Genomic DNA, 24711 nt, shown 5'->3' with positions numbered 1-24711 from the left:
ACTGTCCTAAAATCACCCAGCTAGTTTTTATGCTTAAAGTGAGACTAGAAGTCACATTTACCTGGTTTCTAGCCTTGTACCTTAACCACTAGATCAAATTAAACTCTAACTTCAAAGAATTGTGCATAATAGGATACAAATGTTCCAATAAAAGATTCCTTTTATAGTTTCGATATATCATGTGATAATCTTTGGTGTTTAACTTAGTTAATTATCAGGAGATGCCAGGAATATGTACCATTTAAACTTGTAGCAGTTCAAATACTAGATTTATTATTATTTTTTTCAAAGTACAAATACAGTAGGTAGAAATAGGGAATTCGGAAAAATCTATGAACAAAGAAGGTGCACTTGACAAGTTACATAAAAAGAGAAAATGCTAATATTAATTTTGACTATATAATCAGTTTCTTAAAGGCTTCCAATGTAACTTATATATTCCAACATAACATAAATTATTTAAATACATATATTTATGAAACATTTATTATCTTCAATTTACAGTGTGATCACATGAAATGTCCTAGACTGGATCTATCATCAAAACAAGAATAATATCTTAGCAGAGAGATTATTCATTTATTTAAAAGAAAGCTCCTAAGTTCAACAATGATGGATGACACCCATATCTCTCATTAAATTGTGTTGTTGCATATGTCCCTAAGGCAAAAAGTAACAGCATATGCTTAATGCAAAGCTTACAGAAACCAGTATTAAGATTTCTTGTGCCATCACCCAACTTTGATTTAATTATCCTATCGCAACAGGATATCACAGACTGTATTAGCACTTGCCTATATATGGTCCTTGGCATCACCCAAGTCTGCTTTTGTGAAAGTTTCAACTTTGCAAAACAAAAGAACAGTAAAAGACAATTGGAGGAACTGTACTCAGATCTTAAGATTTCACCAAGACATGTACGCACTGTTTATAAAAATATCAGGTTCTTACTGCTACTATTGTGTGAGCTAAAAGTATTAAATTAAACTCATTAGAAATTCTTCAATGTACGACAGTCTTAATCACCAAGGCCAAGTTTCATTGCAATGTCCCAGATTAAATAATTAAAACTAATTTTCAATAAAAAGAATAATTTTTTGTTAGTCTCCGTTCTCTATTTATATCATTCTACTATATTTAGAATAATATAAAAAAGTTTTACATGCCCAGAAAAACTATAACATCTTCTATTTATCACAACCCAAAGCCAAATGATTGAATCCTTTTGCTACTTTGATTATTCTGGCACAGCTAAAATTATCCAATTGAGTGTGTGAATATGTAGTCCCTCTTCCTTACTTGACATCCTTCTGATGGGATGGGAAGGCAACTCCTAGAGTTCTAAGTAACATAATCTCCACTTGACTAAGAGTGCTAATAATTCAACAGAGCAGATCCAGGGGATGGTGTCCAGGCTTTTGCTAGTCTTCCAACTAAATAAAAGAACAACTTATACGACACTGGCATTATTTACATGGTCATCAAACTCCTTCAAATACAGATTGGAATAGTTTCAAAACAAAATGTTGGGAGTGTTTATGGCGTTCTAGGAGGGTTTATATATTGCTACCTGCCTTTGTGGTGAATATTTAACAACTGTTGAAATGCAAGAACCACATAAATCCACACACAGAGATTCTCTCTCTGCCACAGAGTGTATAAAGTCATTATCTTTTATCTTTAACGAATGTTTAAAGAAGATAGTTGAGCTTCCTTTTGAGGCAGCAGTTGAAGTAATTTTAAAAGAGCTGTTAATATTTCACTGTAAAATTAAGTCAGTTGTGGTTATTTATCCACCGTTAGTAATACATCACTTGTTATTACTGCTACTTGTTTATCATTACATAGGCTCAGAATTACTTGACCTTTCTTAACTAAAGTGAACTTTTTGGATGATTAAGAATGTGATTAACTAATTCCAGTGTATCATTAGCCAAAGTATTGTTAGAACTTTTGAAAGGCCTATACACTACTTTACCAATATATATATTATTATACACAGGAGATAATAAGAACTTCTTTCAACTTGGAGCTCCAAAGCAAACCTAAAACACCCAAAACAATGAGCCCAGGGCCATTCCTGTTGCTGCCCCAGCCAACATGCCCAATGCCAGATCTCCATCGGTATCTCGGTAACGTTCTCGAATGATGACATGATTTGCCGGAAGCGGGCCATAAGGACCTGAAGAAGAAGAAAAAAGGATGAACTAAACTTGAAATAACTTATTTGTCTGTTCATTTTTATATTGTTCTAGCACAAGGAATGTTAGCTCTCCATAAAATTGGGCACTCAACACATTCAGGGTTTAAACCTTATCATGAAGTAATAAAAGACGTTTTCTAATTAATATCAATTAGAAAGTTTTGGATTTAATAGCAAAGAGCATTAGAGAACATGCCTAATGTTCTCTAACTTATTCACACATGCACAAAAAGAGGGTAAATGAAGAAGCATGAGTAAAAGAATTGAGACTGCAGTTACTGCTCTCCTTTAAACTCATTCCCAATCCTCCAAAATACTTAGAAAAAGCAAATGGAAGCAAGTGTCTGTCAAATGGAATCAATTCTGTAACTACAAAACCAAAACTTAATCCTAAAATTACTGACTAAGCTATTTCACTGTGAGTGGATACAAACAGGACATACCCAGTAGTGCAATCTTCTAAACATTTACTTCGTAAATGAGTCCACTAAGTTCAGTAGCATTTATTTATTTTATTTTATTTATTTGTTTGTTTGTTTGTTTGTTTGTTTGTTTGTTTAGTCAAATAATTATAGGGTGGTAATTTGTACAAATAAAACATTAGATAAGTAATGATAAAAAATAACAAAAGAAGACAATAGGACAGGGACGGTAGGCACAGTGATGCGCTTATGCACGCCCCTTACAGACCTCTTAGAAAGGGGGAGAGGTCAATTGTAGATAATCTAAAGATAAAGGTTTTCGGATTAGGAGTAGAAACCACAGAATCTGGTAGTGCATTCCAGGCGTTGATTACCGTTGCTGAAGTCGTATTTTTTGACAGCGGTTGACATTTAATTTAAATCGATTTCGTGCTTCGTGTGTTGTTGCGGTTGAAGGTGAAGTAGTCATTAACAGGTAGGACATTTTGGTATATGATTTTTATGAACTATATTAAGTCAGAACGGAGACGACGGAGTTGTAAGTTGTCTAAACCAAGAATTTCAAGTCTGGCGGAGTAAGGTATTTTGTTGTGAGAAGAGGAATGAAGGACTCTTCTTGTGAAATATTTCTGGACTCTCTCAATTGTGTTGACGTCAGATATGCAATGTGGGCTCCATACAGGCGAGCTGTATTCTAGGATTGGTCTGGCAAATGTTTTGTAAGCTCTTGTTAGCAGTTCAAAATTACCAGAGAAGAAGCTCCGAAGGATTAGGTTAGCAACTCTTTTTGGAAAAGTTGTTGCAGGGGGCTCTAAGACTTAGGTCATTGGATATGAGTACTCCAAGGACAGGTTGAGGGTTATCAATAAGTTCAATTCCTCCAAGTTTATACACATATGTATAAAACTCCTTCCAAAATAACTTACTGATTCAGTGCAAACACATGAGATATAAAATAGGATAAATAAAATATTTTCTTTCAGGAGCAAGGAACCAAAAGGACACCAAGAACTGAACAGATTTGCTGTCTTATTGTTGTTAGCCTATTTGTAAGAGTCTTGCCAGACTAACTGCATTCTCTTGGGAACAGCAGATAAGGCTTCAGGGATTTTAGGGAGAGTCTGGCCTCAGCTGCTTTCTCCCCTGGAGCAATTCAAAACTTCCCAATCTCTTTACTCCACACTTCTCCCCATTTCTTAACAAATGGTAAAAGTAGACAATTTTTAGGCTATATAGGATTCCTTGCCTGGTGGTGCACCATCAACATTGTATGGTTCAAATTTCAATAGTTAATTGCTCGTCAAAAAATCAATAACCCTAAAACAAGAGTATTGAGCTTATTAACAGACCTAATCCAACTATTTTGCTTAGCCTTCTCAAATTTAAAGTAAGCAAGGGAGACGGGGTTACAACTTTGGGTTGCAAAAGGGATTACTTGCCCCTAATGTAGCATAAAAACTGTTTGTACATAATTTGTCCATGAAAAATGACTCTAAGCTTTGAATCAGCTCAAGAGAAAAATAAAAAGAACAAGTACCTTGGTTTGGATATTGGTAAGGTACAGCATATGTCTGTCCATTAGAAGTGTAAATGATCTGAGATCCTGGATATGCACCATTGTATTGTGGGTAGCCATAAACCTAAGGAAATTATAGTCATGTTAGGGTGAATAGGACCAGTTACAAAACATTTATTTACGAGAAACAATTTAGTCTCAAACTGGCGGCCCATGGGGCGGATGCATCACATGCAGGCCACGCCCATTCCAGCTCCGCAAAGGAAGAAAAATGTCACAGTACATTTGACAATGCGATAGTTTGTCACCTGTGGTTTAGGCTGTTCCCCAGCACCAATTTTACCTTCTATCTCCAACCTATGGATGTTGTCTCTGTCCTTAGCTTTTCCCCCAGGACTGGCTAGTACACACAAAGACTACTATTCAATTTAATTTAATTAAGAATTATTATTATTTTATTATTATTTATTATATTTGTATGCCGCCCCTCTCCGAAGACTCAGGGCAGCTCACAACAGTAATAAAAACAATATAGTAGTGGAACAAATCTAATATTAAAAAACATATAAAATCCTATCATTATTTTTTTTAAAAAACCAAACAGCACATTCATACCAAACATAAAACAAAGTATAAAAAAGCCTGGGGGAAAGGTGTCTCAACTCCCCCATGCCTGGCGGTATAAGTGAGTCTTGAATAGTTTACGAAAGCAGGGGGAATGGGAGCAGTTCTAATCTCCGGGGAGGAGTTGGTTCCAGAGGACCGGGGCCGCCACAGAAAAGGCTCTTCCCCTGGGGCCCGCCAAATGACATTGTTTAGTCGATGGGACCTGGAGAAGGCCAACTCTGTGGGACCTGCTTTTAGGGTCTAATAGGGACCAGATAAATCCTCAGAAACAAAGGGTAAACTTGAGATAAATATACTTTGCAAAACTTTAATTTTGTATTTATTTGCTTTCAGTCAAAATAATCAAATGGACAGGGAAGGGCAAGTTATATCCACTGGTGCTCACAAGTGTCCTTGTGGGATCCCGGGACTAGGAAGCTACAGGCTTTGCTTTAATTAGGAATGGGGGCATAATGCATCTGAGTGAAAAAATAAATTGTACTTTCTTACAAGTCAGACATCCTGTCAGTAAGTTTAATGCATGATGATATAAAACTTATCAATCACGACCATTTTAAATCGTTTATACATTTAATTTGATGTACCTCAGGTGATGGTGTTACACAAGCTGTATATGGAGGGGGTGCTGAAGAAATTGCATTGTCATCATACATCACTTCAGAAGCAACATAAGCCTGGACACATCAACATAAAAATACAGCAACAGTTTGGTCATGTTATTAAATGAAATCTGCAACTAAGCAGATCAAATCTAAGAAAGGCAAAGAAACTTGTATCTTTTGCACAACAGTGTTTGTTGAAAAACACAAATCTAGTTTTTCCCCCGCAAAAAACAATGTTTCTAACTAATAGCTGGATAATTTAACATCTATTGTGCTATACACATACTATACAAATTAATCCTCTCAGTTTTGCTTTCTATTATCAGAAAGATGGAAAATGAAAACAGCGCATACAAAATTCCAGAGGAATAAAATAGGAGATGCCGTTGTAATGTAGGAACACAGATTAGGCTGGCCAATGTGGTAGTAAAATTAATCCTATGACCACATACAGTGGTACCTCATCTTACCAACGCCTCTTCTAACGAACTTTTCAAGATACGAACCCGGTGTTTAAGATTTTTTTTGCCTCTTCTTCCGAACTATTTTCACCTTACTAACCCAAGGCGCTGCTGCTGGGATGAAGGGGTTTCTTTTCCCCCCTTTTTTTGAAGAAAGAAAAGGGAGGGGCGGCTCAGAAGGGGAAAGACTTTGCATTAACAAAAGTAGGAGAACAGGGTGCTTGCAAAGGCACTGAAAGGGTGTCTTTTGAAGAAAGAAAAGGGAGGGGCGCCTCCCTTGCCTTTCTTCCTTCCCACTCACCCTTTAGCCTAGCCTTGCTTCTTCCACCCACCCCCTTTAGCTGCTCCTCCCTGCCCTCTGTTCGCCTCCCTTCTAAAGTTTGGGATTTTCCTGAAGGATTTGCACTCATTATTTGCTTTTACATTGATTCCTATGGGAAACATTGTTTCGTCTTACAAACTTTTCACCTTACGAACCTCCTCCTGGAACCAATTAAGTTAGTATCATGAGGTACCACTTTACTTCTTAGAAAAAAAGAAAAACTTCAACATTTTAGGTGTCTTTAATTACTCATTTTTTTTCAACACTTGAGAAATACCACAATGAATAGCACTGCACAGAGTGGGCTATTTTCAAGAACCCACTCTGCCTTTCAGATAAGTCCCATAAGAATGAGAATAAGAATCTCAATAAAGAATCCCACCAAGTTTTTAAAAAATGTTTTGTTATTCAAAAACAACTTGATTTTTGTTGGCTTTGTGCAAGTAGTGACTGAATCCTTTGTTTGTTTTTAAAGTATTACACAACCCACTATTTGTTTTTTTAAAGTCTCTTGCTATGTTGCTCTCCCCGGAGCTATTTATTTCCATTTTTTCACTTCTGCAAACTAATTGTGACTTTTCACAAAACAAGTTATATTACAACCTCTCACTCAACTGACTCTGAAGTTTGCTTGCATAATCCTGGATGGGGTAGTGGGCCTTATAATCCATTACAGTGATCCCTCGATTATCGCGAGGGTTCCGTTCCAAGACCCCTTGCGATAATCGATTTTTTGCGATGTAGGGTTGCGGAAGTAAAAACACCATCTGCGCATGCGCGCCCTTTTTTTCATGGCCGCGCATGCGCAGATGGTGGAGTTTGCGTGGGCGGCGGGGAAGACCCCGGGAAGGTTCCTTCGGCCGCCCAGCAGCTGATCTGCTCGGCAGCGCAGCAGCAGCGAGCAGATGAAGATCGGGGTTTCCCCGCCGCCCACGCAAAGGGGAAACCCCGATTCGGCTCCTCGCTGCTCCCCGCTCGCCCACCCGCCCGCCCGCCGCCCGCCAGCAAGAGGGGGAGAGATAGAGAAAGAGAGAGAAGGAAAGAAAGAGATGAGAGAGGGAGGAAGAGAGTGTGAGAGAGGAAGAAGCAAGATAGAGAAAGAGAGAGAGAAAGAAAGATGAGAAAGGAAGGAAGAGAGTGACGTCATCGGGGTGGGAAAAATCGCGATATAGCGTTTCGCGAAGAACGAGGGATCACTGTACACTTAAAAGGGATCACATCATGGGATCACATCGAGGGATCACTGTACACTTAAAAGCAGTGCTTTGGATTACAAGTCCCTCCACCCCATCCAGTGACAGGATTTATAATCCAAAAAATCTTGAGTACATCAGCCACCAAAGCTGCTTGAATTGGTAGAACAGATTTATTCATGAGCTTAACTCTGCTGCCGTTTTCTTGAATAAAGGTTTACTTTAGAGCAATAGCAATAGCATTTAGACTTATATACCACTTCATAGTGCGTTTATAGCCCTCTCTAAGCGGTTTCCAGAATCAGCATATTGCCCCAAAAATCTGGGTGCACATTTTACCCATCTCGGAATGATGGAAGGCTGAGTCAACCTTGAGCGGGTGGTGAGATTTGAACTGCTGAACTACAGTAAGCAGTTAGCTGAAGTAGCCTGCAGTGCTGCACTCTAACCACTGCACCACCCTGACAGCAGAGCTGTCAAACTTGTGGCCCACGGGCCAGATGTGATCACATGCTGGCCACGCCCACGCCTGGTTTAGCGAATGATGCTGCCGTGACAATGCGAGTTTGACACCACTGTTTAGAGCATGAAAAGGAAGGGAAGGAAAAATACTTTTTTTAAAAATTCCCAGTTTAACTTTGGAAAAGTAAATATACTGTTCAAAAAAATAAAGGGAACACTTAAACAACATAATATAACTCCAAGTAAATCAAACTTTTGTGAAATCAAACTGTCCACTTAGGAAGCAACACTGACAATCAATTTCATTTTGTTTTCAGCACATTCAACTTTGCACAGAACAAGGAGAATATTTCATTCATTCAGATCTAGGATGTGTTATTTGAGTGTTCCCTTTATTTTTTTGAGCAGGGTAGTTGGCCATATATGAAATGTTCTCTTTTTCTTTTATCCCAGAAAATTTGATTTATTATACATATACAGGGGAGTTGGGTTGCACATTCTGCTCCTAACCCTTTTAAATCACAATCTGTAAAAAACATGATAAAAAAGTGGAAAGCATCATCATTATGTTCTATTGGGGTTTCTTTCCCCTTCAGATTTATATAAGTGGCTTTCCACTGGAAATGACCCAAGCATTAAAAGTAATACAAAATGCAGCAACACCATTGAAAGAATTCTCAGAACAGTTCCAGAATATCTCTATCAAAGTCTTGCAAGAAAAAAAATCTGCCTATCTATTTAGACATTGGACAAGGCTTGTTGAAGGATCTTACTCTTTATGGGGTACATTTGGAATGAGAACAACTGAAACACTCTTCCCTGGAAATGCAGAAGGTCTTAACCCTACTTGCATTTCGCCAACAAATAAAACACTATCTTGTTCAAAGAGGTGTTGTGCCTTCTTGGCCATTTGTTATGTTTAACTTTCGTTTTTATCTTTGTACTCTATGTTTTATATTGTAGTTGCCCAACCAAAGCCCATTAGAACTGAGGCCTGATACACATTTTGAGAAAGATAATAAACATATTTATTTAAAAAATATTACATTATCAATTATCACAATATTAGTGACAGTACAGCTTGTAAGCAGTCTAAAATTACCATATTTTTCAGAGTATAAGACACACTCCACCCTCCAACCTAAGAGGCTGAAAATTTGGGTGTGTCTTATCCTCAGAAAATAGTTTTGAAACTTTTTTAAAGCCCTAAGCAGGTGCTAAGAGTGTAGCAATCTGTACTTTGCCTGCTTTTTTCATTGCTTCTGTCTATCAATTGTGCTTTAAAAGCTGTTTTTTGTCCCGCTCAAAACCAGCAAACTAATGTGCTGAAGCTGTCCAGACTGAGGACACTAGCCAGATGAATACCTGGGAGGCAGAATATGTTTTTTTCCTATTTTCCTCCCCAAAAACTAAAGTGCATCTTATACTCCAAAAAATAAGGTATACAGTGTTCCCTCGATTTTCGCGAGTTCGAACTCCGTGAAAAGCCTATACCACGGTTTTTCAAAAATATTAATTAAAAAATACTTTGCGGTTTCCCCCCCCCTATGCCCGATGACGTCATATGTCATCACCAAACTTTTGTCCGCCTTTAATAAAAGAAATTTAAAATAAACTTTAATAAATAAACATGGTGAGTAATAATCTAATAATCTAAATGGTTGCTAAGGGAATGGGAAATTGTAATTTAGGGCTTTAAAGTGTTAAGGGAAGGCTGGTGATACTGTTCATAGCCAAAAATAGTGTATTTACTTCCGCATCTCTACTTCGCGGAAATCTGACTTTTGCGGGCGGTCTCAGAACGCATCCCCCGAGAAAATCGAGGGAACACTGTATTACTAAATTGGAATTAGATTCAAAATAACTAAATAGTTAAATTTCTCAACACAGATAAAAATAACAAAAAATACTCACTTCATTTGTTCTGGCATCCTGAAGAGCAATTTTCCAAGCCCTACAAGAAACATCAGCTAAGTAAAGCACGAAAAGGAAATAAACCACTAGCATCAACAAAGAACAAATAATGTATGCAATTACCAGTTACAACTGAACAATGGTCTAATAATAAAAATTCAAATATCTGAATTATTTACATATTATAACAATGCATGAATATAGAATACTGTTCAAAGTGAAACAGTATATGGTATGTTCAGCATTCATTATAAAGAATTATTACATCAGTAAAGGGATGTAGATTAACCATCTGAATCTGGTATAGCAAACCACAGTGGAAGGGAGCATATATGTTAACTGTCCATATCTTATAGCACTGTAACTCTATTCCAATGCATTAAAACATAATGCTCTAGAGATTGAATGGTAGATTTAACAGTTCTGTGAAGTTTCTTTTCTTTGGTCACCAGATGATAGATGTTATAGAAAATGGTTAACTATGTAATTTTAATAAAGTACTCTTGCACTTGTTGCAAGGAATTAGGAACTACTTCTTCAAGTATTATTTTTAATATTATTTTTTCCTTTCTTTTTTTCACTTTATATTTCATTTTTTACTTTATTTTCTTGTTCTGATTTTGATTTATCTTTTAATATTGTTAAATTGTTTAATAAAAAAGGATTTTAAAGAAAGAATAGTTAACAGCCAATAGTTATCAGTCACAGGAATCCATTTCAGCCGCATAAATTACATTACAGTGAACCCTCGAGTTTCGCGTCCTCAAGGATCGCGAAAGGGCTATTTCGCTAGTTTGCAACCCGGAAGTAAACTCCACCATCTGCGCATGCGTGCCCTTGCATGCGTAGATGGTGGAGTTTCCCCGCCGGGCAGAGGCTTCCCTGGGTCTTCCCCCTCTTGCCCCGTAAGACCCCAGCGGCGGTGGGCTGGAGCGAGAGCTTGGGGCACCCTAGCTCCGCTTCCCAGCTGGGAAGCGGAGCCGGCAACAGCGTGGGCGGGCGGGCGGCGCGCGCGAGCTTGGGGCAGCCTAGCTCCGCTCCCCAGCTGGGAAGCGGATCTAGGGAGTCCCCACCGCGCGCGCGTTGCTGGGGAAAGCGCGCGCGCTTGGGAACATCCCAGCTTCGCTCCCAGCTGGGGAGCGGATCTAGGGAGTCCCCACCGCGCGCGCGTTGCTGGGGAAAGCGCGCGCGCTTGGGAACATCCCAGCTTCGCTCCCAGCTGGGGAGCGGATCTAGGGAGTCCCCACCGCGCGCGCGTTGCTGGGGAAAGCGCGCGCGCTTTCCCCAGCAACGCGCGCGCGGTGGGGACTCCCTAGATCCGCTTCCCAGCTGGGGAGCGAAGCTGGGATGTTCCCAAGCGCGCGCGCTTTCCCCAGCAACGCTGCGCGCGGTGGGGACTCCCTAGATCCGCTCCCCAGCTGGGAGCGAAGCTGGGATGTTCCCAAGCGAGCGGGCACCCAGGGAAGCCGTTGCGCGAGCAACGGGGTGGGCGGGCGAAGGGCGGGCGGCAGTAGAAGCAAAAACACCATCTGCGCAAGCGCAGATGGTGTTTTTACTTCCGCACCGCTACTTCGCTAAAAATCGATCATCGCGTGGGGTCCTGGAACGGAACCCTCGCGATGATCGAGGGTTCACTGTATTTATAAACCATTACCCACTACTCTAAGGACAATGCATAAAATGTAAAACAGATGCACATCCAGTTTAAAATATAAGTTTAGATTAATGTCTCTTCTTGGCAGGTCTGTCAAACCCCACATCTAAATTCTTGATCATCATAGCAATGCTGCTGACTTGAAAATGTATATGGTACTATCCTCTAGGGCAGTGTTTCCCAACCTTTTTTGAGCCGCGGCACATTATTCATATTTTCAAAATCCTGGGGAACACTGAAGGGGGGGGGGGGGGGGGGGAAGGCCGGCGAAGGTTTTTCTTATTTTAAATGTTCCGGGTAAAAGCGCTCCGTGAAGGGACTGCAAAAGGGGCCGGGCGGGCATTAGCAGCCGGATGAGGAGGACGAGAAGCCGCTGCAGCCACCCCCAATCCCCCCCCTTCCCTGGGTGCCTTCCAAAGGCCCCTGGAAAAAGGCAGGAGGTAGCAACGAGGCGCGAGGACAAGCAGGCAGCTTGGCGGAGGGGAAGCGCTGAAGGGCTCTCCTCCTTCCCCACCCCCGCGCGTCTCTCCCGCCCTGGCTTTTGCTTTGCCCGCAGATTTCCCCGCAGTTCAAAAGGAGGCAAGAGGTGGCCTGGATGAAATTGCGGGGAAATCATGGGGCGAAGCGAAAGCCAGGGCGGGAGAGAAGCGCGGGGGTGGGGAAGGAGGAGAGCCCCTCAGCGCTTCCCCTCCGCCAAGCTGCCTGCTTGTCCTCGCGCCTCGTTGCTACCTCATGCTGCTCCCACCATGGCTGCGCGCGGTCCCGGTGCCCCTGGCTGAAGGTCGTCCTGTGGCTGGTCTGGGGCTTTACGGTGGCTTCCTGGTTCCCTCTCCTCCCTCCGCCTGTGTCTACCGCCAGCGCCTCATTCCTCAGAGCTGCCGCTTCCTTCCAGGCAGCCCAGCCACGCTGCCGTAGAAAGTGCAGAGGTTATTGCCGCCACCTCTGCCTCCACTCAGGGAGCCACCGTGGTTGAGCTGAGGGAGAGGAAAAGGCGCGGTGACCACGGTGGCTCCCTGAGTGGAGGCAGAAGCGGTGGCAATAACCTCTGTGCTTTCTACGGCAGCGTGGCTGAGCTGGACGGAGGGAAGCGGCAGCTCCCACTCGAGGAACCCACGGCAACGGGCGACGGCTTGGTGGGAGGCGACGGCGGGAGACACAGGCGGTGGGAGGAGAGGGAACCAGGAAGCGACTGTGAAGCCCAAGACCATCCACAGGACGACACTCAGGCAGGGGTGCCGGCAGCGCCCCGCCCAGCTTGAGCTTCTCGCGGCACACCTGGCCATGTCTCGCGGCACACTACTGTGCTGCGGCACACCGGTTGGGAAACGCTGCTCTGGGGCGGGGCTCTCTTCAAACCTTCGCAACTTTAAGACTTGTGGACTTCAACTCCCAAAGTTTCTCAGCCAGCAAAGGTGTTGATGTCCACAAATCTTAGTTGAAGTCCACAAATCTTAAATTTGCCAAGGTTGGAGACCCCGGCTCTAGGATGGTTAACATACAGCATGCTCCGATAGCCTATGTGCCAAAAGGCTGTTTATAGGAAGACTGGACCAAATTATTTGTTGCTTTCCTGAATCATCTCAATGTCCTTGAACTCTCCCTATAATCCGTAGAATGGGCCAATGTAATGTGCTAATAGCTTGCAGTGCATTAAAGAACCAGGTTTTCTTTAAAGAGTATTGAATGTTTCTTTAAATGAATAATGAATAACTGAAAGATTAACCCTCTCCGTAGACTGGGGCGGCTAACAACAGTGATAAAAAACAGCATGTAACAATCCAATACTAAAACAACTAAAAAAAACCCTTATTATACATCTTCCATTTATGTACTCTTAAATATTAGGAAAACAAAACTAATGTCACCCAACATGATTAGCAGTTCTGAGTATGGAAAAGCTCGTTATTTGATAGTTGCAAGAATGAAATGGGGAAATTAAATTAAAAGGAATGAAAGAAAACTGTGAAAGTAGAAAGACTACAGAAAGTATTTTCTATTATCTCATTCAGGTGTGTGTTGGGAGGGGGGTGTTTATATGTCAGAGAGAGATAGAGAGACAGAGACAGACTCTGGGAGACCCACAATAAACATTAGAGGTTGTGTTGTTGTTCTCAGCAAACTATAAAGCCTGAAGTGGCAGAGAACTAGAAGCAGTTCACTGAAAATAGGCCCTTATCTCAAAAGCCCACACCAACTTCAAGTTTCCCTTAGGGTATCTTTCATCCCTTGGGACCTTCTCAGGACTAAGAGCAGTCCTTAAAAAACAGAGAAACAAGCCATAATTGAGCTGACAACTGTTGTTTGCTTTGTTAGAGATGCCACTCATAGTGATGCCTCAGAGCCACTTCAGTTCACCTGTCACTGCCGCTGTCACTCTGCTTCTTAGGTACCACAAGACATTGGGGCTAAGATCAAGGTTTCTATGGATGAATTCCAGTACTTCCACTATCACCTCTGAGAGTATATAAAATGTGTTAGCTAGACAGAGAGAGGACAAGACGGGTCCTTTATCAGCCTGCCTTTTCACCTCAAAGAGAGTTCATCTTTTCCTAATGAATCCATCACACTTCTGGTGACCAACAGTTTCTATAAGAAAACATTTGCAGCATATGATTTTTTATATTCACCTTGAGTATTTAGAGGATCACAACACAATCTAATTCACAGTAGTTGCTTTTAACATATCAGGAACAAATATTCTGCTCCCATCAACTAGCTCTATACTAGTCCCCCTTCCTTTTCATTGTCAACAAAAATATGTTACACATTTAGAAGACAGTTTGTCAGCTATAAAAATTAATTGCCTTGAATAGCCCCTGGAGGGTCTGAGTGGCAAAAAGGAAGCAGTATGCTGCCTCCCCTATTTGAGTATACCAGTGATTCGACAGAGGAAAAAATCATATAACTCTTCCCTGGTAGAAGCTGAGACAGAGGAGAACCTGTGTCCTAGAGCAGTATTTCCCAACCTTGGCAACTTGAAGATATCTGGACTTCAACTCCCAGAATTCCCCAGCCAGCATTCGCTGGCTGGGAAATTCTGGGAGTTGAAGTCCAAATATCTTCAAGTTGCCAAGGTTGGGAAACACTGGCCTAGAGGTTAAAGCTACTGCCTTACAGGCAGACTACTTAGGTTTAAATCCTGGTAAGGATATGGCTAGCTGATGAGAGCAAAATAGCTTGAAATAATCTATACTAGTCTCCGTTCCTTTTCATTATCAACAAAAATATGTTACACAGAGAGAGAGAGAGATATAGAGATAGAGATAGAAATAGGGAGACATACACACACACACACATTGACCTTATTATGGACTTATCAGCTAGACATAGCTCATGGGATTTCAACAGAAAAATAACCATATACATACATACATACAAACAACACATAGTGTTGATTATGACCTTTAAAGCCCTTCATGGCACTGGACCAGAATATCTACGAGACCGCCTTCTGCCGCACGAATCCCAGCGACCGATTAGGTCCCACAGAGTGGGCCTTCTCCGGATCCCGACAACTAAACAATGTCCGTTGGCAGGCCCCAGGGGAAGAGCCTTCTCTGTGGCGGCCCCGACTCTCTGGAACCAACTCCCCCCAGAGATTAGAACTGCCCCTACTCTCCCTGCCTTCCGTAAACTCCTTAAATCCCACCTTTGCCGTCAGGCATGGGGGAACTGAAACACCTCCCCCGGGCATGTTCAATTTATACATGGTATGTTTGTGTGTGTGTTTGTTAGTAAATGGGGTTCTTTTTAAACTTTTAAAAAATATTTTAAATTTATTTGGATTTGTTACGATTTGCTATATCTTGCTGTGAGCCGCCCCGAGTCCGCAGAGAGGGGCGGCATACAAATCTAAATAATAAATAAATAAATAAATAAATAAATAAAAATACATTCATACATACATACATACATACATACATACATACATACATACATACATATATACATACATACACACAGAGAAAGAGACACAGAGAGAGAGATATATTATACCAAAGGTATTATGCAAATATAAGTTACTTCAGTTATGAAAGTTACTTAACTCCTATACAGTGGTCCCTCGATTTTCGCGGGTTCAAACTTCGTGAAACAGCTATACCACGGTTTTTCAAAAATATTAATTAAAAAATACTTGGTGGTTTTTTTCCCTATACAGTGGAACCCCGACATAAGAGCTGCTCTACTTAAGAGCAACTCGAGATAAGAGCTGGGAGGGGAGAGATATTTTTGTTCTACTTACAAGCCCAAATTCGAGATACAAGCGCCAAGGAGCTGTCTCCTGAAGCCAAACGCTAACTTCCGCGTTCGGCTTCAGGAGACAGCTGCGAAGCGGCGCGCGTGTTTTAAAAGGTTGCAGCCGGCCTGGGGGGCTCGGGGGGGGGCTTGCAGCTTTCTTTCTTGCTCTTTTTCTTTCTCTCTTTTACCTTCCCTTCCTCTATTTCTTCTTTTCTTTCTCCTTCCCACCTTCTTCCCTCCCTCCCTCCCTTCACTCATTCCTCTCTTACTCTTCCCTTTCATAAGTTTCCTTGCTTCCTTCCTCTGTTCCTGTCCCTTCCCCCTTTCTTTCTTTCTTTCTTTCTTTCTTGCTCTTTTTCTTTCTCTCTTTTACCTTCCCTTCCTCTATTTCTTCTTTTCTTTCTCCTTCCCACCTTTCCCTCCCTCCCTCCCTTCACTCATTCCTCTCTTACTCTCCCCTTTCATAAGTTTCCTTGCTTCCTTCCTCTGTTCCTGTCCCTTCCCTCTTTCCTTCCTTCCTTCCCACCCTCCGTCCATTCATTCACCCATTCCTCTCTTGATCGCTTAAAGCCGGTCCCTGGTGCAAAAAGGGTTGGGGACCTCTGTCCTACAGGATTGGGTGGCAGAGAAGTTGAACATATGTAAATTTAAAAGTTTAAGAAAGTTTACAAGTTAAGTGAAAGAAACTTCATTATTCATTTATATGTACATGTACATTTCTTCATTAAAAACATGTCTTTCTGCATAATTTAGACTAACTTTGTGAGTTTTTTGAGGGCTGGAACCAATTAAAATTATTTACATTAATTCCTATGGGGAAAAGTCGTTTGAGATAAGAGCTGCTCGACTTAAGAGCCCAGGTCCGGAACGAATTAAACTCGTATCTCGAGGTACCACTGTACCATGGTTTTTCCTGCCCAATGATGTCATACGTCATCGCCAAACCTTTGTCCACCTTTAATAATTTTTTTTTTAATAAACTTTAATAAATAAACATGGTGAGTAATAATCTAAATGGTTGCTAAGGGAATGAGAAATTGCAGTTTAGGGGTTTAAAGTGTTAAGGGATGGCTTGTGATACTGTTCATAGCCAAAAATAGTGTATTTACTTCCGCATCTCTACTTCGCTGAAATTCTACTTTCGCGGGCAGTCTCGGAACGCATTCCCTTTGCGGAAATCGAGGGAACACTGTATTTGAATCAAAGGAGAAAAGGAAAATAATTCAAAACTCACAAGCAATCATCGGTACTTTCGGCACAGAGATTGAGCACCTTCCCATCACGGCAAATTATCTGCAGCAAGCAGTCTCTAGCTTTGCCCTCTGGAGGCTGAAAACCTGTCCAAAATAGAGATGCTTTTTACACCTTGTGATGAAGTTTATATATACAGTATATATAATGTCATTATCAGCAAACACACACACACTTCGTACTGCAGGTTTTTAAGAAGAAACTGAATGGTATAGGGTCTCCTGCTTGAGATAGGGGTTGGATTAGAAGATCTACTATTTGTAGGTCACCTGACAATACTCAAATCAATAAATTATTGTCTCAATAATATGCTTTTCATACATCAATCAAGGTACTATAAGCAAACCTAAGATTTTTATTAATATTGTTTCTTCATTGCTTATTTGACCCCTATGACCATCATTAAGTGTTGTACCACATGATTCTTGACAAATGTCTCTTTTTCTTTTATTTATGCTGAGAGCATCTGCACCAAGACAAACTCCTTTTGTGTCCAATCACACTTGGCCAATAAAATTCTATTCTATTCATTCTAAGATTAATGTAGGAGATGACCAGGCTGAACCCAAGGGAGGATGACTGACATCATCAGTTATGAATCCCTTCATGCCCAAAAGAGGTTAAGTCCCACCCACCTGGAATTTCTTCTACTTTCATATCCCACTAATTTCTCTTTGCCTTTGAACTTTCTGAATCTCCTGATTCTCCTGGCAGTTGACAATTAAAATGGGAAAAATATTTTTCCCAAGTTATGCATCTTTTACTAGCCAAAGCAAAATCCAGAAGCCATGCCTGAGAAATATAAGAAATATTTAAAATTTGTTTACATAGAAACATAGAAGACTGACGGCAGAGAAAGACCTCATGGTCCATCTAGTCTGCCCTTATACTATTTCCTATATTTTATCTTACAATGGATATATGTTTATCCCAGGCATGTTTAAATTCAGTTACTGTGGATTTACCAACCACGTCTGCTGCAAATTTGTTCCAAGCATCGACTACTCTTTCAGTAAAATAATATTTTCTCATGTTGCTTTTGATCTTTCCCCCAACTAACTTCAGATTGTGTCCCCTTGTTCTTGTGTTCAATTTCCTATGAAAAACACTTCCCTCCTGGATCTTATTTAACCCTTTAACATATTTAAATGTTTCGATCATGTCCCCCCCTTTTCCTTCTGTCCTCCAGACTATACAGATTGAGTTCATTAAGTCTTTCCTGATACGTTTTATGCTTAAGACCTTCCACCATTCTTGTAGCCCGTCTTTGGACCCGTTCAATTTTGTCAATATCTTTTTGTAGGTGAGGTCTCCAGAACTGAACACAGTATTCCAAATGTGGTCTCCAAAAGTGGAACTAGTGAAGCAGTTGTTAAGCAAGATTCCCACATGACTGCTTTGCTAAATGTCCACAATTCCAGCACTCTCAGTTGTAGCCGTTAAGCAATCTCCCAGATACTTAGACTGCAAGAGCTGCCTGCCAAGTTCAGTTCTCTTCCATGCTCTCTTCTGAACATAGCTCAGATCTTTGGGATCTACCCCTGCCATTTCTGCAGCACTCCAGAGGGATTCCTTCTCCCTTGGAAGCCAGTCCTTTCGCTCTTGAAGAGCTGCTTGCAAGTGTGTTCCAGGTCGAGATCACACACACACACAATGTTGCCTCCTTACTAAAAAAAGAAATACCTCCCCTGATAGACTCAAAAATGGAAGTTCATAGTACAAAAGAAAAATTGGTATTTTAAAAGTCACAAATAAAGCAATATGAACAACCATTTGACTCAAAATAATTTCCAAAATCAGAAGGGAGGAGTTATCATTAGAGCACCATCTTTCGGCTGCGGCGAGGGGGGCGTTTGCCCAGGTTCGCCTGGTGCACCAATTGCGGACCTATCTGGACCGGGACTCACTGCTCACAGTCACTCATCTCGAGATTCGACTACTGTAATGCTCTCTACATGGGGCTACCTTTGAAAAGTGTTCAGAAACTTCAGATCGTGCAGAATGCAGCTGCGAGAGCAATCATGGTCTTCCCCAAATATGCCCATGTTACACCAACACTCCGCAGTCTGTATTGGTTGCCGATCAATTTCCAGTCACAATTCAAAGTGTTGGTTATGACCTATAAAGCCCTTCATGGCACGGGACCAGAATATCTCCGGGACCGCCTTCTGCCGCACGAATCCCCGATTAGATCCCACAGAGTTAGCCTTCTCCAGGTCCTGTCGACTAAACAATGTCGTTTGGCAGGTCCCAGGGGAAGACCCTTCTCTGTGGTGGCCCCGACCCTCTGGAACCAGATCCCCCCTGACATCAGGACTGCCCCCACCTTTATTGCCTTTTGTAAACTCCTTAAAACCTACCTCTGCTGTCAGGCATGGGGGAATTGAGACATCTCCCCTGGGCCTATACCATTCATGTATGGCATGTTTGTGTATATGTCTGCTTTAATAACAGTTTTTTTAAAATGTTTTTAAATTATTAGATTTGTCTTGAATTGTTTTATTGTTGTGAGCCGCCCCGAGTCTACGGAGAGGGGCGGCATACAAATCTAATAAATATATATATTATATATATAGACAAGTCCTTCCTAGTCTAGCCATCTTCCAAATGTGTTCACTTTAACTTCAGAATCCTCAACATTTCTCCAGGATTTGACAAACTTGGAATTAGAGTGTGTCACTTCCTCAGATGTATCTGAAATTTGCCAGTATGCAATTTCCACTCATTGGTTCTAATCCTATCCTCTGCGATAGCAGGAAACAAGCCCTTTCTATCTCCTATGGAGCACTGTTTCATTCATTCCTTATTTTTTTTCTTGCCTAAGTAAACACATCTTGCAGTTTTTCAGCTCTTTTAATCAGGAGGCAGCAAAGAAGGGTTGGCCAATCATTATTCACATCATAAGAATGAAACAAATGAAACTATTGTCAAGTGGGCAAAACAATTGCTTTAATGTTCACTACATATATTGCTTTAGTTATGAAATATCTAAGCTGAAACATCCTGTCTTCTCTTGTGAAATAAAAACCAACTAATAAAAGACAGGTATACAAATTCTATCATTAGAAAAATAAAATGACTCATTATCACTGCCAGCAAGTCAATTATCAGAACACAAAAATCATATCCAAGCCTACATAAGGAATAACTCCCATTGAATCAATAAAGACTATTATTCTGGGTGCTCACAAACACAAAAACAGCCATCACTGACTGCCATTTAAAACCATTTTTCTGCATTCAACATTTTAATTTATATTCACATTAATACTATTACAGATACAATAAGTTCTCTTAGATATTTAAGAGGGGGAGAAAGCAGACATACGCATGTGAATAGAATAGGAAAGTCAGATAAAAAGAACATACTCACCTCGGCATTCATTTCCCCCTCTGATATTGATACAGTCAATTTTCATATGAACTCTATCTTCTAGATCATGCCTATGTTGGTCATCATAAAACAACAAATGGCCATCGGACCACAAATCAAACCAATTTTTCTTCCAGCGTCGTAATATAGTACCTAAAGAAATGCATATAGAATAATCATGGAAGGTGAAGCGATAGGCAAACCTGAGTTGTAACTATTCATGCTGTGTATAGGTTTTGTATTTGATTTGTATGCCACCCCTCTCCATAGATTCGGGGCGGCTAACAACAATAATAAAACAGCATATGACAAATCTAATATTTAAAATAATTTAAAAACCCTTATTAAAAACCAAATATACACACAAACATACCATGCATAAATTGCAAGTTTGGACGATCTTTACGCAAAATTCGGCTGAACCCGAACCCAAACAGGGAATCCCACCAAGAGATTCCAGGGGCGGAGCTTTGACGTCATGTATACCGGCAGGTTGCTAAGGACGCCAAGGTGATCACTTCCTGGATTCCATGGAATCCAGGAAGTGATCACCTTGGCGTCCTTAGCAACCTGCCAGTGACGTCAAGGTGATCACATGTTTATTTTTATGTGAAAGGACCGCACTTTGCTTGCAGCGCCGCTACGGTGTCCTTTCATGTAAAAATAACAATGTTTATTTTTACGTGAAGACCTCACTTTGAAGGAGCTGGGGAATCCCTCCCACGAAGAGATTCCGGTGGGGGGGCCTTGATGTCACCGGCAGGTTGCTAAGGACGCCAAGGTGATCACTTCCTGGATTCCATGGAATCTAGGAAGTGATCACCTTGGCATCATTAGCAACCTGCCGGTGACATCAAAGCTCCAAACGCCGAACACGACCCTGAACTTTGCCCGAAGTTTCAAAAAATTTCGGGTTCATGTTCGGCATACCGAACACCGCAAAATTTGATACGGACCCGAATTGTGCGGGTTCGGTTCGCCCATCACTACCCTCCACCTAACTTACATTTTTTAAATTAAAACTGAGACTTGTTCAGTCAAAATGAAAAATGTAAGTTAGGTGGAGAGTCATTGGCATGTACTAACTCTTGTCATACCAATTGCAGGACTTTCTTCCAAAAATGTATTGCAAATATAAATGAAAACTCCATCATCCAGGCCAAATTCTTGGGTGATTGCGTCTTCATTCTACATAGGAGTTATAGCTCTGCGTATCTGGGTCTCTCTCTGCTGGGAACAGCTATTTAATCCCTTTTTCCCCACGAGAGTTTTTCCCCACTACCATCACCACTGTAAATTGTCCAGTGGGGAGAAATAAACAACTTACTGATGGAAGGGGAGCTCCAGATTGGAAAAAAGAGGGTAGGCAAGGGAGAGTCCTTGCATAGAGAATGCTGCCTGCAGACTTTTTAAAGCAAACAATATGAAGTGATCCAATAATTAGCTTTTAATATCAAGCTATTTGGTCCCAAAGCAAAGAGTGGATAATGGAATCCATTACTTACTTTGTCGGAGCAACCATCCACTTTTCACCAATGCCATCACCAATCTCTAGAGCAAAAAGTATATGATAAGACTTCAGATATATCAATAGCAGTAATGAGACCATGCACTAATATAACAATCCCCAAAGGGAATCCCAATTCTGGAAGTTATTAACCAAAATAATGAAAGTTGTTATAAAATGCAATTTTCTCTCTTGTTGGTGATATGTTAAAAGAATAACTGATATTATTTTGGCCACTTATTACTTCTTTTTATCCCACCATTATTACTTTTATAAAGTTGGCAACATAACCAATATTTCTTCCTCCTCCTATTCACCCACAACAACCACCCTGTGTGGTGGGTTGAGCTGAGAGAAAGTAACTGGACCAAAGTCTACCAGCCAGTTTTCATGACTAATGCAGGACGAGAACTCAGTGGCTCCTGGTTTCTAGCTTGGTGCCTTAATCCAGTGTTTCCCAACCTTGGCAACTTGAAGATATTTGGACTTCAACTCCCAGAATTCCCCAGCCAGCATTGGGAAACACTGCCTTAATCATTAGATCAAACTGGCTCTTGTCCATAATTTTAATTATAAATAAACTGAACTGTCCATAACTTCTAAGGGTCTAAGAAAGTAAGATTCTAATTCTACTTTCTACTTGGGATCTTACCCATTGCACTAAACTGCCTTTAACCACCAATACTGGGCAATAAAGGTACATAAGTTTTAATTATATGATTAGTGCAGAGGTGGGAGTTGGTAGATTACTCTCCTTTTCAACCATCCTCAATTTTCCATTCAGCCCAGGGATATATCTGTTAGAAACATTGCTGTCCCTGCTTTAAGGGCAGATTCAACTGAAAAGGAGCAAAAGCCCAAGAAATAAGTAGAAGAAAGGTAAACCACACCTGTATTTGTTAATACAAAATTACATCTGCAGCCTGAAAAAAATTCTCAGAAGAAACTTCTGGTGCAATTTTTTTCAAACTGATAGAATAGGATTTCTTTGTTTTTTGTCCAGATTATCATAGTTTGTTTATTTGTTTATCAGATTTCTATGCTTTGGAAGCTCTTACCAATTATCTCCACACATTTATTGTGTTGGGAAACAGAAGTAGCATGAAAAAGCTGATCTGCATTTTAAATACCCCTTTCAAGAAGTTGTACATCTCTAGTATATTCTGTGTAAAAGGTTTGTCTTACAATTGAATCATGTTCATATTACTGGCATACCATCTTTAAAACTAGATTTAGAACAGTAACATTCTTGGAATTTCTTTCAGCTATAGATACAAATATATTGACCACTTTGTTAAACATTAAATCATAAAAATTGACAGACATTACTGGTTTGATCTTAAGTGGATTAAAAATTATATGTAGGTAAATTGAATATATAAGTCACCCTAACAATTAATATTTCTAAATTATTGTATGGACCCATGAAAGTTGGGACAATATATTTATATCCATTTGAGATGGAAACTGGATTGTTCAAAATAAATCACTTTATTAGAAACAAATGCTAACTTTCTATCAGCCCAGTTCAATGCTAAGTTATTAATTTCATAATTACTTTATTTCAGGCTTGCTTCATCCAGATGTTTCAGGATCATAAATATAATTATCATCAAGTATTATGTATTTACTGTCTAATGAAAGACAGCATTCAATATAACTATAAAGGCCAATCTAATATGTTGACTAGTGATAACGGGAATTCTAATCAATGTAGCTGAGAAAAAGATCATACTGTATTTACTTTTGTGGATATCAGTAATAACTTCCTAGTCTTTGCTTCTAAAAGAGAATCCTACATCTCATTGGGCTGCACTTTTTCTTAAGGGCAGAGCACAAAGGAAATGACAGCATCCTTTAAAAACAAGCAACTCCAGACTCTCCTTCTTATAGCAGGATTTTTAAACCTTGGACATGAGAATTACATCCAGCAAAAATTTAAACAATCAAGCTTTTTTTTTCCTGCGACAACCCGATGTTTCTTTATATATATTGCGCAGTTCTTAAGAAACAAATCAGCTCGAATTAGTCTTGAGTTCCCTTCTGCGGTCATTCAGAAATGACTTCCGCGTAAGAGTTGGAAATTCTACTGAAAGATGTTTTAAATCCTCTCCTAAAAAGGCTACGTTGCAATGCCATTAAACTATCTCTGATTCACCTTCTTTTCTCTGACATTTCAGATGGGGAGGGAAAAATAAATAAATAAATAAGCGATTCCGACTCCGTGAACTCGTTACAGCACGAAGGATTACAAAACGCGATGGCGTGACCTGGTTGGATTTGTCGCTGCCTCCTCCAGACGAGTTGCAGCCGGGCGGTGGAGGGGGGGGTTAACCATCCGCCCCACCGCTGTAGTGCGGCTTTCTTTCGGTCCTCTTCTCCCTCCACAAAAAGCGCACCGCCGCCCGCCGCCCGGCTGTCTCGTCTGGAAAAACACGACCTCCGACGCAGCTAAAACTTCGAGCTCTTGAAAAGTTACCCCTTGGCCTGCAGCCGTTCTGTGTGTCCCTTGGCAGGAACCCCGTAAAAGCAGTGATCCAGCTCAACCGGGGAGAAGGAGCAAAAGGGAATCCACTGACCTGTTACACTTTGCAAAGTGCGCGCAATTCCTAGGATCCCAGCTTTCCGCCTTCCCTTGTTGCCGAGAAATGGAAAGGCTGCCACAGCCCCGCCTCCCGACGCCCAGGCCTCTCCCGTCATCTGCGTCCTGTGATCGTTTGCGTCACTTCATACATCTGCACATGCTCACAATTGTAGGTGGGAGTTGTAGTTTCCCAAAACAAGAGAAGGAAGGTGACACGCATGCCCATTATTTAATTGTGCACATACACAATTTATTTACACATCAGACTCCTGTGAAATCAAACTGTCCACTTAGGAAGCAACACTGACAATCAATTTCACATTCTCTTGTGCAAATGGAATAGTTATGTAAATGAAATATTCAATGAGAATCTTTCATTCA

The 24711-nt window shown here is 40.8% G+C and overlaps 1 protein-coding gene across 1 annotated transcript; it reads right to left on the bottom strand.

Moving 5' to 3' along the window:
* Window positions 1-252: 252 nt before the first annotated feature.
* Window positions 253-24455, bottom strand: PLEKHB2 (pleckstrin homology domain containing B2). Its single transcript, XM_070752988.1, has 8 exons — window positions 24326-24455; window positions 21745-21788; window positions 20240-20392; window positions 16850-16952; window positions 9723-9762; window positions 5353-5442; window positions 4163-4265; window positions 253-2182 (listed from the first exon to the last, which is right to left on the bottom strand). Exons 2-8 carry the CDS (start codon window positions 21779-21781, stop codon window positions 2046-2048), a joined length of 663 nt encoding a protein of 220 aa, XP_070609089.1. The 5' UTR covers window positions 21782-21788; window positions 24326-24455; the 3' UTR covers window positions 253-2045.
* Between the last annotated feature and the right edge of the window lie 256 nt (window positions 24456-24711).

This window comes from Erythrolamprus reginae, chromosome 5 (genome assembly GCF_031021105.1).
Source record: "Erythrolamprus reginae isolate rEryReg1 chromosome 5, rEryReg1.hap1, whole genome shotgun sequence".
Taxonomy (NCBI): domain Eukaryota; kingdom Metazoa; phylum Chordata; class Lepidosauria; order Squamata; family Dipsadidae; genus Erythrolamprus; species Erythrolamprus reginae.
This window is presented reverse-complemented; position numbering and strand designations above follow the sequence as displayed.